The sequence below is a fragment of the Antechinus flavipes genome, chromosome 6 (assembly GCF_016432865.1).
Source record: "Antechinus flavipes isolate AdamAnt ecotype Samford, QLD, Australia chromosome 6, AdamAnt_v2, whole genome shotgun sequence".
NCBI lineage: Eukaryota > Metazoa > Chordata > Mammalia > Dasyuromorphia > Dasyuridae > Antechinus > Antechinus flavipes.
This window is the reverse complement of record NC_067403.1, coordinates 183102860-183119532: the sequence shown is the minus strand read 5'-3', so window position 1 is coordinate 183119532 and position 16673 is coordinate 183102860. Positions and strand designations below refer to the sequence as shown.

At 40.5% G+C, this 16673-nt stretch overlaps 1 protein-coding gene across 4 annotated transcripts in view; it reads left to right on the top strand.

The window, feature by feature from the left end:
- WRN (WRN RecQ like helicase) overlaps positions 1 to 16673 on the top strand; it is a 90473-nt gene that overhangs the window by 58642 nt on the left and 15158 nt on the right. For all 4 annotated transcript variants that reach the window (XM_051967194.1, XM_051967192.1, XM_051967193.1 and 1 more), the window contains 4 exons: positions 74 to 171; positions 10121 to 10211; positions 10905 to 11017; positions 12451 to 12565. In XM_051967194.1, the coding sequence (XP_051823154.1) occupies positions 74 to 171; positions 10121 to 10211; positions 10905 to 11017; positions 12451 to 12565 (417 nt within the window). The remainder of the gene's footprint in view (positions 1 to 73; positions 172 to 10120; positions 10212 to 10904; positions 11018 to 12450; positions 12566 to 16673) is intronic.

Below are 16673 nucleotides of genomic sequence, written 5' to 3'. Positions count from 1 at the left end.
TTATTATCAAAACCTTACACAAAACAGGCATATACTAAATATTTATTGTCTGACTGGAGGTTTTGTTTTATAGGGTAGAATCTGGCTGGATAAAGCCACTGATAAGTCATCCCAGACGCTCCTCCTTCATGCCAATGAAGACCTGTGTCCAAGGAAATTACTAAAACCAAGGTTCATTTTTTAAAAATAAATTTTCATTAGTTTTCTTGTTAATAAGTCATTTCAACATTATCATTTCACAGTATGTGAAATGCCTGTTTATGCTATGTTTAGGTTGTAACCCATATACTTATTAGATGGGAAAGCAAGATATAGGTTAGAAGAGGCAGTTGGATGAAGCTATCGATAGCATGACAAATGGCTGAGTGCAGTGCTGAGACCAACATCTTCCCATTAAAGAAGACTCAGATGGTGGGGAAGTCATGTATTTTCTCTTTTTCAAATGGTGAAAGGGAGACCATTTGGTGTCACTTTTTAACCTTTTTTTATCAGTTGTAATAATTTGTTCAATTCCTTCTTGAGCTCTTCAGAGATTTGGCTGAATAGGCTTAAAAAAAAAAAAAAAAAAAAGCAAATATTATCCTTGAGAGGAGAGTATAAGCTGTCACCTGTGAAGCTGATGTTGAAGTTTGGGTTTTATTGAGTTTGTGAAGTGCTCAAGGCTGATTGTCTGAAATCAGAATTATTTTAACACTTAACCTAACAGGTTTTATTGTGAATAATCTTACAATAAGATTTGCATTCATAGAATTCATAGTTCCTCGATTAGAAGGTTCCTTCCTTGAAGGAAGTTTATTTAAAAGGGTCAAGGGGAGGTTTTTCTTTCTTTGCCTCTTTCTTTGTATCCATTGAGAAGATTAGCTCTGGAATAAAACTTGTAATTCGTCTTGATTGGAGAAAAGTGACATGAAAGAACCAAATTTGAAATCCAGAGGGAACACTCTTTAAATTTGTATTTCTGTGGTCTGGGATTTTCTCCAAGGAAGAGGACGGGTAGTAGTGATTTGAAGCAGGTGCATCAGAGCATGGCTTCTCCCTCTCTTGGAGTCTTGTAGGGTTTTGGTGGCCCAGCGTTTCTTGAGGAAAGGCAAGAGGGGAAGTCTGTTATCATGGAATGCGGCAGCGTAGGATTTAGAGAAACAGGACCTGGCTTCAAATGCTAGTTTTGCTGCTTGCTTCCTGTGCAGCTTCTATAGTACTGCCCCCCACCCTGTTTTTTGCTTCCCTCGATTGTAATCTGGGCTTTGGGAAGAGGTGACATCTAAAGTCCCTTCCAGTTCTATACTGTTATCAGAAGTCTCAGGCTGAATAAAAGTTTAGAAGTGTCTTATTGATTAAAGTTAATTAGAACAGAAATGGCTTTAACACTTCAACATGTTTACATGCTAAAAAGCTATAGACAGGTGATATCAGGTTTGCAATTAAAGTTATATAAATTAGATTTTTTTGAGAAGCTTTATACACATTTTGCCTCTTGGCATTGATTTTTTTGTTGTAATTTTTAGAGGTTAATTTTAGTGATACTTAATAAATTCATTAATATATTCTACGTTTAATTACAGCCTTGGCCTTGATTAACTTGAATGTGGGATCAGTGAATTCTTTTGCTCAATTTATTCTTCATTAGAACTTTATTATGTTTTATCCTGTTTGAAATTATTTTTAGAGACTTTGATTAGTTGAGCTTGTTCCCAAGGCTAGTGGCATCAGTTTTCATAGTTGGGTCAGTCTTAGAGGTCAAGCTGATAGGAACTCTCCTGAGTAAAGTATTGATTTTTCTGCTTTTTTATACATAGAAAGTTGAAACAACAAAGAAAGCTTATCTTGGGGAATGGAAGTGGTGGGCTATGAGTAAGGAAAGAGTATCTAAATGATTCAAAGATTCAAACAGTTGGAGTTCTACTGTTGTGGGCTGTTATTCTTCATGGTTAACTGGTACTGGGGGTATGTGTGTGTGTTTCTAAATGCATTTAAAATTTTTTTTTAGTTATTTTCTTCATACTTTAATAATTTATATTTTTATGGGATTTGAACATATTTAAACCAGGAAATCTTGTAGAAGATGTAGTCTTGTAAAACTACTGATAATATTTTGTCTGGGAAAAAATAATCCAAATAAGAGATAATAGTCTTTTTATTCTCAATAATATTTTATTTTCCCCAAATACATGTAAAGATAGTTTTCAGCATTCATTTTTATAATATTCTATGTTCAAAATTTTTTCTCCCTCCTTTTCTTTACTTTTTCTACTATCCCAGATAGCAAGCTATCTGATATGGATTATACATGTATAATATTTTAAAATATATTTCCATATTTGTTATGTTATTCAAGAAAAATCAGAAAAACTGGGGAAGCTAGATGGTGCAGTGGATAGAGTACCTGAAGTCAGGAGGACCTGATTTCAAATCAGGCCTCAGACACTTAACTCTTCCTAGCTGTGACCTTAGGCAAGTCACTTAACCCCAATTGCTTCAACAACAACAGAAAAAAAATTAGAACAAAAGGGAAAAAGCATGAGAAAGAAAAAGCTAACAAGCAAAAGGTAAAAATACTATGCTTCAATTTATATTCAATCTCCTTAATTCTGTCTTTGGATGTTGATGGCATTTTCTATCCCAAGTCTGTTAGAATTGTCTTAGAACATCATATTGCTAAGAAGAGCTAAGTATATCATAGTTGATCACCACATAATCTTATTGTTATTGTGTACAATGTTCTCCTCGTTCTGCTCATTTCACTCAGCATCAGTTTTTCCAGGCTTTTCTGAAATCAGCCTGCTCATTTCTTACAGAACAATAATATTCCATTACTTTCATATTCCATAATTTATTTAATCACTTCACAACTGATGAGTATCCACTTAATTTCCACTTCCTTGCCACTATGAGAAAAGAGGTGCTACAAACATTTTTGCATATGTGAATCTTTTCCCGTCTTTTGATCTCTTTGGGATACAGACCTAATCATGATGAATCAAAGAGTATGCGCAGTTTGATAATCCATTGGACATAGTTTCAAATTGCTCTCCAGAATGGTTAGATCTGTTCACAACTTCACCAACAATGTATTTGTGTCCCAGTTTTTCAACATTTATCATTATTTTTTCTTGTCATCTTAAACTGGTAGGTGTGAAGTGGTATCTCAAGAGTTATCTTAATTTGCATTTCTTTAATCAATAGTGATTTAGAGCATTTCTTTATACAACTAAAAATGGCTTTAATTTTTTTACCTAAAAATTGCCTCTTCATATCCTTTGTCCATTTATTAATTGGGGAATGACTTGTATTCTTATAAATTTGACTTAGTTTTCTATATATTTTAGAAATGAGTCCTTTATCAGAAGCATTGGTTGTAAAAATTGTTTCCCAGTTTTCTGCTTCCCTTCTAATCTTGGCTGCATTGATTTTGTTTGTGCAAAACCTTTTTCATTTAATGTAATCAAAATTTTCCTTCCTTCCTTTTTTCCTTCCTTCCTCCCTCCTTTTCTCCCTCCTTCCCTCTCTTTTTTCCCTCCTTCCTTCCCTTTGTTTCCTCTCTCCCTCCCTCCCTTCTTTTCTTCCCTCTCTCTTTCCTCCTTTCTTTCCTCCTTCCTTCCCTCCTTCCTCTCTTCTTCTCTTCCTCCCTCCTTCCCTTTCATCCTTTCTTCCTTCTATCCTTCTTTCCATAAAAACTATATAAGAGAGAACTGGAAGCTCCCAATTTTAGGATTGTGTTAAAGAGGATTGTACTTAGGAAATAGGCAAATAGGAATGCCTTGTCCTGGACCTGCACCGTTTATGGTGAAAATTGTGTTTGGTAAAGTTCTACTGGAAAGCCAGAAAACCGGATATACTTAGTTCAGGAACCTTTTGATGAAGGATCCACCTTGTTAAGCTTAGACACCATTCCTCTGATCTAGACATTGGGTAAATGGAGGGCTGCAAATTCAGAGGCAAGGAGGCCACTCTATTCAGGCCATCTCCTTATGGTCCCCTGATGGGACTAAGTACTGGAACCAGGACCTCTGGAATAATTAAGGTTCCATCAGGTGGTCAAGTGCTCTAAGGGGCAGAGGGCTGGCTGTAGAGCAGGGACCACCAAAGAGAGCTCTATCCATGGGAAGAAAAGTCTCCAAGTCTTTTCCCTCCAGGCTTTCGGTCTACATTTTGGCCTTGCTGCACAGGGTCTCTGAAACTTAAGGACTGAGGGGCCATGAATTGGAATTTGATTAGTTGTAGACAGGGGAAAGTCCTATTAGGTTGGGATTGACCCCCTGCTTTCTGGGGTCCTTTGACACCGCTCTGGTAGCATTAGCTTTGGCATCTGTAGTAGGTTGTCCCTTCAGTAGTACCAAGTGAGAGCCTACAGGTGATGGGGAGTTGGAGCCTGGGGGTATGTCTCAAGTCAAGATGGAATTTTCCTTTGGTTATTAGTCCATCACCTCATCAGCAACATGAGGGATGAGACAGACTGAAGAGATGACTTCTCAGTCAGAAAAGAAAGGTCCAAATCTGGTTGTGAGTGCTCTTGGGCTAATGATATCAGGCCAGGCAGATCTGGGTCCAGTGACTATGGTGGAGGTGTTTGGGGAAAGAGGGTGGATCGGAATGGAGGCTTCCAGGGCTGAGGAACCCTATTCTCTTGGGGTTGTGGATCTTGAAGGATTCTTGGTGCTGAAGTCTGGAGACAGAATCTTTTTAATTGTCAAATAACGCGACTAATACTAGATCTTGGACGCTGTTCAGTTAGGGATTTATCTCTTAAACTCTGAGCATTAGTTTTGCATGTAAAATAGGACTTTATCTTACATAGTCTTTGATAGTTTGGGACTCAAACACCTGGTATTCTATTATATAGAATATAAGAGAAGTTTCCTCTTGAATAATTCACCTTATTTAAAAAAAATTTAAACATTTGTTAACTTGATTATAATTTTCTTATCTCTATCTGCAGTCTGGCTCCCAGATTCATCACTCCAGTGAAGCTAATTTTTTTCCCTAAAGTTACCAGTAATCTCTTATTGGCCAGATCCAAAGGAATTTTACTTTTGTAAACGTTTTCATTTATCAAATATGTAGAAAATTGAGTCAAATTTATATTTTCCCCAGTTAATAAATGGTTAAAGCATATGAACAAGCATTTTCAGAGAAAGAAAGCTATTAATAGTCACATTTAAAAAAAGGTTTAAATCATTAATAATTAGAGAAATATAAAAGAAGACAGGGCAGCTAATGTGCTCAGTGCCAGGCATGAAGTCAGGAACACTCATTTTTGTGAATTCAAATCTGACCTCAGACACTTCCTAGCTGGGTGATCCTGGGTAAGTCACTTAATTCTGCCTCAGTTTCTTCATCTGTAAAATGAACTGGAGAAGGAAATGGCAAACAAATCCAGGATCTCTGCTAAGAATAATCCCAAAGGGATCATTAAGAATTATGACTTAAATAACTTATCAGCTTGCTCAATTCTCATTCTCTTCAATCTCTCTGTAGCCTTTGACACTTGATTATGGTCTCCTCCATGACAATCTCTTCTCTCTGAGTTTTGGGGACTCCCTCTCTCCTGGTTTTCATCCTGCCTATTTGAGCACTCCTATTCTGGATCCTTATCAGCTCCTTCAGGTTCTGTACCAGATCTTGTTCCCTTTGTTTTCTTTCCTATGATGACATCAGCTCATTTGGATGTGGAATCACCTATGCCCTAATCTTTCTGCTGACCTCTAGTCTTGCATTTCCAGCTGCCTCTTAGACATCTCAAATTGGCTATCCAGTAGACAGCTTAAATTCAAGATGTCTGAAATTGAACTCATTATCTTTCCCTCTAAACTCTCCTGTCTTCATAATTTGTCTCTTACTATAGAGAATCACCCATCTTATAGTCTTTTGGGCTCCCAACCTAGGAATCATTCTGGACTCCTCATTCCTCATTGGGGGTGAGATCTTCCCCTCCCCACCTGCCCTAGTACCCAAGTTGTAGTCAAGATCTGTTGAGTTCACTTCTGTAGCATCTCTCATATGTATACCTGCTCGCCTGATGCTGCTAATACCTGCATCATTGTACTAGCTACTGGGAATCTGCCTACCCCAGGCTTCTCCCCACTTGAGTCTATCCTCTATTTGGGTGAATTAATCTTCAAGCAAATGTCTGACCAATTGTAGTCTAGGACTCCCATCTCAATTAACTCCATTGGACCCTAGAATCCAATATGAAATGCTTCTTTGGCTTTTAAAGCTGTTCATAGCCTGCCCCCATCTCACCTTTCCAGTTTTCTTATACTTTGCCCTTCTCCTCTTTCCCCCACTTTTCTTTGCCCCAATACTCATGATCCAGTAGCACTGACCTTGTTCATCTCACCAGACCTTCTTATCTCTTGATTCCTGGAATTTTTTTTCTGGTTGTTCCCCCATCGCTGGGCTGCTCTTTCTGTTCCTCTCTGCCCTATACCTTTCTTCAGGTCCCAGGTAAAATTCCACCTTCTATAGGAGTATTGGGAGCCATCTTAATTTTATGTTTTAATATTTTTATTTTCCCTGATTACATGTAAAACAATTTTTTACTTTTGCTTTTTAAAACATTAAGTTCCAGATTCTCTCCTTTCTTTCTCACCTCCTCCCTCACTGAGAAAACACCATATGAAGTTAGGCAAAACATTTTCCACTGCAAAAGAAAACATAGTCTTCTCCCACCCCCCAAAAAAAAATCTCAAGAAAAAAAAGTAAAAAAAAAAAAAAAAAAGAGTATGCTTTAGTCTGAATTCAGACACAATCAGTTTTTTCTCTGGATATGGACAGCATTTTTCATCATGAATCCTTCAGAGTAGTTTTGTGATCCCCTTAATTCTGATGCTTTTCCTTTGTGTATGATTATCAGTTTATCTTGTCTATAGCTTATTTGTTCATGGCTATTGGTATGTTGTCTTTTTCATTAGAATTTGAGCTCTTTGAATACAGGAAGTATCTTCTGCCTTTCTTTGTATCTCCTGTACTTATCTCAGGGCCTGGCACAGAGTAGGTGCTTATTAAATGCTTGTTGACTTGATATGAGGGATTGACAATCTCACAGATCACTCTTTGGTTAGCTGCAACTTTCAGTTATTTAGCACCAAATTCTCAGTGACTTTTTCTTTCTCACTTAACCATTTCTTCTCCCCTTCCTTTCTTGTGAGCCCATCAGGAGCTGAAATGAGGGGCAAGGTCTTGCTCTGGTCTAATTTCCTTCATGGGGTGGTGCAGTTGTACCAGCACTGAATTGGGGACCAGAAGACTAGATTTCAAGTCTTGGCTTTCCCCCCTTTGTTGCCTGTTTAGTCTTGGGCAGACACCTGACTTCTTATGTCTCAGTTTTCTCGTCTATAAAATTAGGAGGCTGGACTAGAAGGCCTCTGAGAAGCCTTCAGACTGTCTGTGATTTTGTGAGTAGTGTCTCACTTGATGGAGATTTGTAATCAGTGTTTCTTCTGTAGCTGAGTCATTTCTGTTGATGAATTAATTTGAGAAGAATTTAATAAACATTTTTAAATAAATAGGTCAAATTCTACTTCAGTCAAAGTGTTCTCCTTTACTGGTTTTGATTATGGGACCACTGATGTCCTTTGATTGACCTTATCCTATTCTGACTTAGTGTTTTTCAATTTAATAGAATACTTTGCTGGACACTGAAACAAAAAGCAGGGATAGAAAGCTGTTTGAGTCCTTCATGAGCTTCTAATTTAGTATGGGCAGATGGGGAAAGGGGCGGCAGCACAGTATAAGAAGCATGGGTGGAAGACCGAGTGAGAGAGGGGCAAATTCTAGTCTTTATCTAAGAGGAAGCAGCTGATGTTTTTATGAGGGTGGGGTGACATTGATGGCAAACCGTTGACTTGGGAAAATGATTTTAATGTCAAGTAAGCTGACATTTATGAACTCCTGCTACGTGCCAGGCAGGATGCTAAGTTCTGGGGATACAAAAAAAGCAGAAGATAGTCTCTGCCCTCGAGGCATTCATAATCTAATGGGGGAGACAGTCTGCCAACAACTTCGTAGAAACAAGATACAGGCAAGTTAAATTAGAAATAGTCTCAGAGGGAAAAGCACTGAGGTTGAGGAGGAGTTGGGAATGCTTCTTGCAGAAGGTGGGATTTAACTGGGACTTGAGGGAAGCTAGCAATGGATGATGAGGAGGCAGAAACTTCCAGGTCAGAGAGGTGGCCTGTGAAAATGACAGGAGGTAGGAAATGGAGAGTCCTTTTCAAGGAACACCACTAGGCTGCAGAGTATATGGAAGGAGGGAGTGAGGTATAAGAAGACTGGAAAGATAGAAAGAGGCCAGAATATGAAGGGCTTTAAAAGCCCGAGAGGATTTTAGGTTTGCTCCTGGAGATAACAGGCAGCCACTAGAGTTCACTGAGTAGTCAGACTTAGGCTTTTGAAAGATTGCTGAGTGAAGGATGGACAGACTTGAAGCAGGGAGACCAGCCCTCAGGCATGCAGTGATGAAGGCTTGCACCAGGGTGATGGCAGTGTGGGGTTTGGACTACGTATGGGGACAGAACCAAGGAAGACAGTTGGGAGAGATGGAGTTGTGGGAAACAGTTGAGGGTCTTGGGAGGGAACATAATCCAGTGGCTGGCTTAGGAAGCTTGGGGCAGTTTCCCTCCAGATCTGGGACGTTCAGATGAGACATTAGCAGAGAGGATAGTTATAGAGGAGAGAGATGACAGCTAGGGTCATCACTTGTTACAGTCATCCAGGAAAGAGGGAGTGAATGAAGCCTGAAGTTATGCCCTGTTAGCTGATGGGAGGGAGGAGGCCAGGACTCCACAGCTCGCCTTTTTCTTCACCCCCCTCAAGAGGACTGTGTACCTGGAGCATGTTGGCATCTCTGCCATCTGTGAGGAAAGTGGGAGGAGACCGGCTTGGTGGGGAAATGATGAGTTCTTTATGGTGTGAGGTGCGGCTGGGATGTCCGGTTAGAGGGCTCCAGGCTACCCTTCATTTGAAGCTGTGAGATGGATGATTGGGGGAAGATGGAGGGGAGGGAGTATAGAATGGTTAAGAGATAGTTGGATAGATGGAACATGATTATCAGGGCAATGTGGAGAGGTTAGACAAGGAACCCAAAGGCCTTCTCTTGGAGGAAGTTAGTGAAGGAGATGATAAAGAGAAGAGAATTGGGAGTGAGCAGTGTCTCAAGGCCAAGGAAATCAGCCAACATTTAGAGGTCAAGAATCATGGGACAACTGCCCTACAGAATCATTGGAACAAGAGGCCATCCTATTGACCAGGCCCTGTGGCCATGGGGCCTAGATGCATTTCTTTATGCATTTCTTTATCTGTGCAATATCTTGCAGACTATGCATAGTTAGAAGGAAGGATAACATTCATCCAAAAGGACAAAAAGGCTAGAATATCAAGGGGAAGAAGGAGAAGAGTCAATCAGAATCAAATCTCACACTGAACAAAATTGCTGTTTGAATTCATTTTTAATTGTCCCTCGGTTTCGCTTAGTAGACCGTGATAGTAAGAATTCTTAAATTGAATTACTTTTTCCTCAAGTTCAAGACCCTAAGTCTACATAAATTTAAAGTTCATGAACTGTATATTTTGATTTAGCTCTATTTGTCTTCACTCTAATATAAGTTACTTCTGAGACTCTTCCTCTATAAAATGGAGACAGTCCTTCCTGTAGAGAGAGATCAGTTCCCAGGGTTTTTTTTTGGGAAGATTGAGTAAATTAATGGACTTGAGTGCTCAGTAAATTGCTTGATAAATGTCAGACTAGAGGGTAATTCAAGTATGTGAATCTCATTTAAATACTCATGTTGAGCTTCTTCCTTATTTCTTCCTGAGAGTGCTTTGGGTCTTCATTTCTCCACTCCTCCTTTGACTTTTGCTAAGACATCATTTTCTTTCCTCTGTGAGGGAGTTGACAATGAAATGCTCATCATTCGTTAATAGAAAAGCCTGCTTTTTGGTGACAGATGATTTTGAATGTCAGCCACATGCTTGCCTACTGGATTTCCATAGTCATGAAAAAGCAATGGTATCTCAGCAGGGAGCTTTGGTTAATGGAATTGGTGGAAAATTAGCTGCCAAACGAATGAAGGCCTCACCTTGCTCTGACCTCAAGTTTTTTTTTTTCCTTTGAATCATATAGAGTTTGGCCAACATCACCAGCGAAGCCTCTTCCTCTTCCTGGTTCCTGTGACTCCCCAGAATCTGTTTCATCCAAAGAGCAGCAGTTTCAGGTAAATCAGGGTGAGAAAGGGAGGCTGTTCCTTGGGACAGAATATCTGTGTCTCACTGTGCCTGGCTTGGTGACATTGGACAATCCCTGAGCCTGTTGGATCATCTGTAATAAAAAGGATTGCTAATGTTTGCACTGCTGTTTTCTATCATTGTCTAAAGAGTCATAAGAGAGTCAAATCTTTCATTTTATAATTTAGAGGAGACTGAGGCATGGAGGGATCAGGGGACTGGTCCAGTGTTAATATGGAAAGTATTATGTCAGTGTTCACCAAAATGTGTCCATGATTATGCCCATGTGATATTGGTGTTTCTGTCCCACCATGTCAGTGTGTGATGGGGCTTGGGTCCTTGCTCTAGATCTTTGGGCAAGGACTGGGCGACTCCTTTTCAGGTGGAATAGAGATTGCTGTGCATGGAGTGGCCTATGTATACCCCTTGGAAATCTGAGATTCATTGCTCCTGTCTAAGCCTGGTTTGTACTTTGCTAAAGTGGGGTATTTAGAGGAACTTCTTGGGACCTTGCCAGCTCCAAATTTTTCGCCTAATGATAGACACATCAGACAACTTCCTTTATTGCAATATCTGTCCATATTCTGGAATCATGTGCTAGCTGAGGCCCAACTCTATGGGCAGACTTTTATTTTAGTGTACTTTTTTGAGACTTGTAGGGCTTATGATTTTCTTTTGTCCAGACTGCACTGTATTGCAAATTGATGGAAGCAAGGCAGAAGCAGGCCAGCGAAAAGGACATCCCTCCAGCTTTATTGGCTACCAACAAGGTGCTGGTGGATATGGCCAAGATGAGGTGAGTCTGTGTACCACCACATGAGTGTCAGGGGTGCTTATATATACCAGTTCCTTTTCCTCCTAGACCACAGTACATGATGCATTTCATCCCTTGCTTGTTCCTCTGACTTCCTTGATCCACTTCTGAAAGGAATTTCAATAGCTGGGTCTCCAGCCTGCCTACCTGAGATCCAGTGGATACTTTTTCTTGCTAGAGCTAAGAATAGGATTTGTTCACTACCTGAGATCATTCCACTTATAGCTCACTCTTCTAGCTTCTTTATTACTTCTGATTGTGCCAACAACCTCCCAATCTCCTGGCTGGAAAACCCCAGTGAGGCCTTGGATTTCCTTGTCTCTCCTATCCCCATTTGTTATGAAACCTTGACCTTTGCTTTGCCTCTAGCTCTATCTGCCATTTTTCCTTGTTCTAAGCATGTCTATTCAATAAGGCCAATCTGAAATCTGCTTCCCTGCCCATCTTTTCTGGGTTGTCTCCCCATCCCCAAGTCCCCAGTATAGTTTTGGCACAGTTAGGGCATCAGTGAGTGTGAATATGACTGGGTCCCCAGACCCAAGCGGGGTACTGGGGGTGAGTCATTGCTCCTGTCTGAGCCTGGTTTGCTCCTTGCTAAAGTGAGGTATCTAGAGGAACTTCTTGGGACCCTGCCAGTTCCAAATTTTTCACCTAATAATGTAGATATATCAGACAACTTCCTTTATTGCTTGGTTTGGGGGCCATTTGCAGATGGGCATCCATGCCTGGACTGGTTTACCCTTCTCATCATTGCCTGGAAGCCCTTCCCTTCTTTGCACAGCTCCTTTGCTTCTATGCCTGTATCCTCTCAGATTGAATGGGCTCCAGGCCAAGGGTTGTGTCATTATAGCATTTGACCAAATACTGTCCCTTAGTCATATTCCTCTTAAAAATCAAGATTCCTGGTAAGGAGACATTTCTCAGATTGTTGACCCATGCTGCTTGCCTGTTAATTTGTTGGATATATTTCAAGTGAAACTATCATGTATTCTTTGTGGAGTTTACTTAATGATAACATCATTATCATTTATATTGTGTTTTAAAGTTTACTAAGATTTTACAGATGTTACCTTATCTGATCCCCACAAGTACACTAGGAGGTAGATGCCATTATCCCCGTTTTACAGAGGGGGCACACTGAGGCAGAGGTCCCAGGACTTGTTAGGGAGTGAGGGTAGGTTCGAACTCAGGTCTACCTAACTCCAATCCCAGCACTGTGCCCTAGGTCCCCACATAGCCCAAAAATGATAGCAGAGCCCAAGTTAACCTATCATCTCTGGGAAAAAGGAGTTTTATCAGTTGGGCCATTTTTTCCCCTTAATTTGTTGAGGATCAGAATGAAACCATTGTCAGTCAGTTCCTACCTACATGTGTATAGAGTGCCTTTTTCATGTTCATCTCATCTTTTTCAACAGGCCAAGTACCCTGGAAAGTCTGAAAAACATTGATGGCGTGTCAGAGGCCAAATGCACCATGTTAGCCCCTCTTGTGGAGGTTATTCGTGCCTTCAGCCAGACAAACAACCTTCCGGTAAGATGCAGTGGAGGCAAGGGACCTTCTCCCTCCTCCCAACTCATGGCCTGCTCTTTAGCCCAGCCTCTCTTTGCCATCTAACAAGTGCTCTTGCAATCAGATGTGCTCCTAACAGAAATGACCTGTGACCCTTTGTGGTAGACACTGGGTTTTTCATACGCTGGCAGATGTGTGGTGGGCTCTCCTTGATAGGTGTATTTCCTCTGCAAAAAGGTCATGGACTGCTCATTTTCTACCTTGTCCATGTCACTTCTACACCATGTCTCAAATACTTTCCTCTTCCTTCTTTGATGTTGTCCTTGCCCTGGTTCAGACTCTCATCACCTCATGCTGAACTAATGCAATGGCTGATAGTGGGTTTGCCTTTCTCAGGTATCTCCTCTCTCCAGTCCATCCTCCTTTCAGTTAACAAAGTGATTTTCCTAAAGCCCAGGTCTAATCATATTGTCTTTCCTACTCATTTAACTTTAGTGGCTTCCAGTCACTTCCAGGATCAAATATAGAATATTCTTTTTGATTCCTAAAGCTCTTTATGACCTGCCCAATCTTTTTATAACTTGGTCCCAAAAACATATTCTCCAGTCCAGAGATTGTAGCCACCTGGATGTTCCTTAAACACAACCTGCCCTCACTTAGTTCTGGGCATTTTCTCTGGTTGGCCTCCAGATCTTCCATGTACTCCCTCCTCTGCTACAACTGCTGACCTCCTGGGCTGCCATTAAGTCCTTACTAAAATCCCTCCTTCTACAGGAAGCTTTCCCTAACCCCTCTTAATTCCAGAGTCTTCCTTCTAAAAAGAGAGTTTATTCTGTCTTGAGGTTATTTGTGTATATTTGTTTGCTTGTTGTTTCCCCATTCGATTTTAATTTCCCTGAAGGCAGAGACCGTCTTTTATCACTTTTTATGTCCTCAGTACGTAGCACATAGTAGGTGCTTAATAAATGCTTATTTACTAACTGACTGTTCCTCAAGAATCAACTGGATTATCTTCTTTTCCCTCTACTCCAGGGCTGTTTCACCTTAATGAATTTGCTTTTAAAATATTTTGATAACTGTATTTCAAGATAATTGTTTTCCTTTGGAATTGTCTGCATTTTATTTTTTGTTATATAAAAGCCTTGTCCTGGGCAGGGGTCCAGGGACTTTAATTTGTCTATGAGGCAGATAACCTCATTAGTCCCTGTGAGTATTCATATCACCTCTGATGATTCCAGGCACATATCTTTATACCAGTCTTTCTTTGATCACTGCCAGTGCCTCCTGGGCATTTAGAACTGGTTGTCCTCTTGGCAGAGCTCAGGGTCTTTCCCCTCTGAACCTCTCTGAGGTACCACTGGCCTTTCTAGTCTTGATTCCTTCCACTCATTCTGCTAGTACCATCAGCTGTTTGGTCTTGGAGATTTCTCTCCTTGGCATCTTCCCTGATTCAGGACTATGTTATCCTTCTTCTGGACTCCCTGCTTCCAGATTTCTTTACAAAGTAACCCCTGCACAGTCCTCCCGTGATCAGTAAACTTCTATGGCTTCCTATTGCTTCTGGGATTAAACATAAACTCTCCAATTGTGCTTGTCCTTATCCCACTTTTCCCTGGTTCTTATTTGTCACTCTCTTGCTGTTTCTTTCATGTGCACTGTAGTACAAACCATTGTGGCCTGTGGTCCCTTTCATACAGGACACTACCTCCTCCATCTCTGTGCCTCAAACTTGATTCAGGAGCAAACTCCTGCAGGAGCTGGGAGCATTCTCCCTCCCCATTATTCTCATCTTTATTGGGAGCTCTTCTCTGTGCACTAGTTGCTATAGGTACTATTGGTATCATCTCTTTTCAGGACAGGGATTGATTCACTTTTGTCTTTGTGTACCCAATGCTTAATATAATACTCGGCACATGCTGCTTATTGATTGATTGAATTTGAGAATGGCTAGAGTCCAAATTATATTTTCATGGTGATTTTTTCCCTTTAAAGAAGAGCATGCTCTCTCTTCCTCCCTCCACATGCTTCATTTCAGAAGTTTGTAATTATAAATAATGCTAGGGGAAAAAAACCCTATTTAGTCCCAGATGCCTCTAAAAGACTGTGTTTCCTCCCTCTTGAAGGGAAATAGGATTTGGAGAAGTTCATGAGCATCTAATTTAGAGTAGAATTTTCTGCATAGGTTTGGGATAGTTAGTTTACATACTAGGATTGATCTTTGCTCACCAGTCATATCTCCAAGGGCACAAATAACAATTTGATGCTTTTTCTTTTCAAAAATAGGAGTTTTTTAAGGCATCATAAATGAGATTTCATGGTTTGTCCAAATCTCTTTTATGGAAGTAGGGGAAAAAGAGGGGCAGATATATAGAAAAACCTCATGACAGCATTTGTGCTTCTGTTTCTAATCACAATTCTGTAGCTGAAGATAGGAGCACAAGCCCGGTTACAAAGTCTTAGGGAGGAATTAGGAGGAAATAGTTTGATTGAATTTCATGAATGTAAATGCAAAGAGTCTTTTCAAATACTCTCCAGCTCTGGAAGCAGATTCTAATTCCATACTTTTAGGGGCCTGAAAGAGCTTCCTGTGAGGCAGAAATAGCGTTTTTCATTGTATGTGATGCTCATTGAAATGCAGATCCTCAAACATAAGAAAGCCTGACAAAATTATTGAATGTACTAGTATTTCTGACCCAAACCTTGAGGAGCCTGAGAGTTAATTTTAACTCATAAGATTGTCAGAATGACATTATATTGCGCTTCACTAAACAGAAGGGTTAACTCCATTGTTTCACTCATGACATGTTTTTTCAAGGTTGAATTTCCTTTTCAAGATTTGTGAGATTAACTCTGGATAGTCATTGCAGGGGTGGGGGGTGGGGAAAGCGAAGGCGGGCAGGGGAAGAAGGGGAGTATGAAATTTGGAACTAACTTGGCATGCTTGCCAGAGGACCTAAGACTGACCCTCTCTTGTCAGCACCTTGGAAAATTCCCTGGAGGTGAGTTGGTGTATTTGATTCTCCTCTCTAGCCTCAGTGTGCCTTCAAGCCTGAAGACTCTAGGTATAGATCATGATTCTAGGCTCTCTTGCAAAATGTGGTTCTTATCCCTTTTCAACAGGGTCAGTTTCTTAAATAGTCTGGGTGTGCCTCGGATGCTCTAGAGAGGGTATTGGTCTTTTCTCTGCCAATGTGCAAATAGCAGCTTGGATTCCTAGAGACCCCTAGGTGGAGGGAGCAATAGATAAACATAATAGATTCTGGAAGGGGACTGGAACAGTTGTGGGAACATCAAAAAGCCCAGGTGGTGAGATTGGAGGAAGAGGTGCATGTGTGGGAAGAGCTACTCACTCCCTCCTCCTTTGAGACCTTTTCTTCCAGCCAGCAAGGGCCGTGGCTTCCACATTTCTGCAGTGGTTGTGTTTTGTGGTATTCCCTAATTCTTTTTTTTCTCCCAATGCAGATACTTCTGTCTGTATAAAAAAGCCCTGAGCTTTACCTTAGATAGGTTCGTGAGTTTTGGATCTAAGCATAGTCTGATAGTATAGAATCAATTCCATTGTCATCCTTTTCTTCCTACCTTAAATTCAGACATCTGACCTGACCCTTCAGATGGACTCTAGCTATATATTGAGATACAGATCCTCATGGATCATTGGATCACTAAGTGGTGTGGTAGACCTGGAGTCAGGAAGACCTGAATTTAAATCCTTTCTGGCTCTGGCCACATCATTTAGCTTTTGCCTGCCTTGGTGATCCCGATCTCTACATTGGGAGTCATTATAGTACCTACCTCCCAGGATGGTTCACATAAGGATCAAAGGAGATAACATTTGTGAAGTGCTTTGTACACCTTCAAGCACTTTCTGATAGCTTACTATTATCCCAGTCCTGTTTTCCATGTCGTTGGAGATTTCCTTCACTATGTAACCACTAGAGAATGGACCCACCAGTACATGAAGGCAAAGGATTGTAATTCGCCATTGGAGGTGACAAATGAAGGAGAATAAAAATGGTAAACAAATTATGATGTAATGCTAGTCAAAGAAGGAAAAAGGTAGAAAATAAATGTGTATTAAGTACCAGGTCATTTTTATAGACCAGGTATTATGCTCTCCATTATAGATATG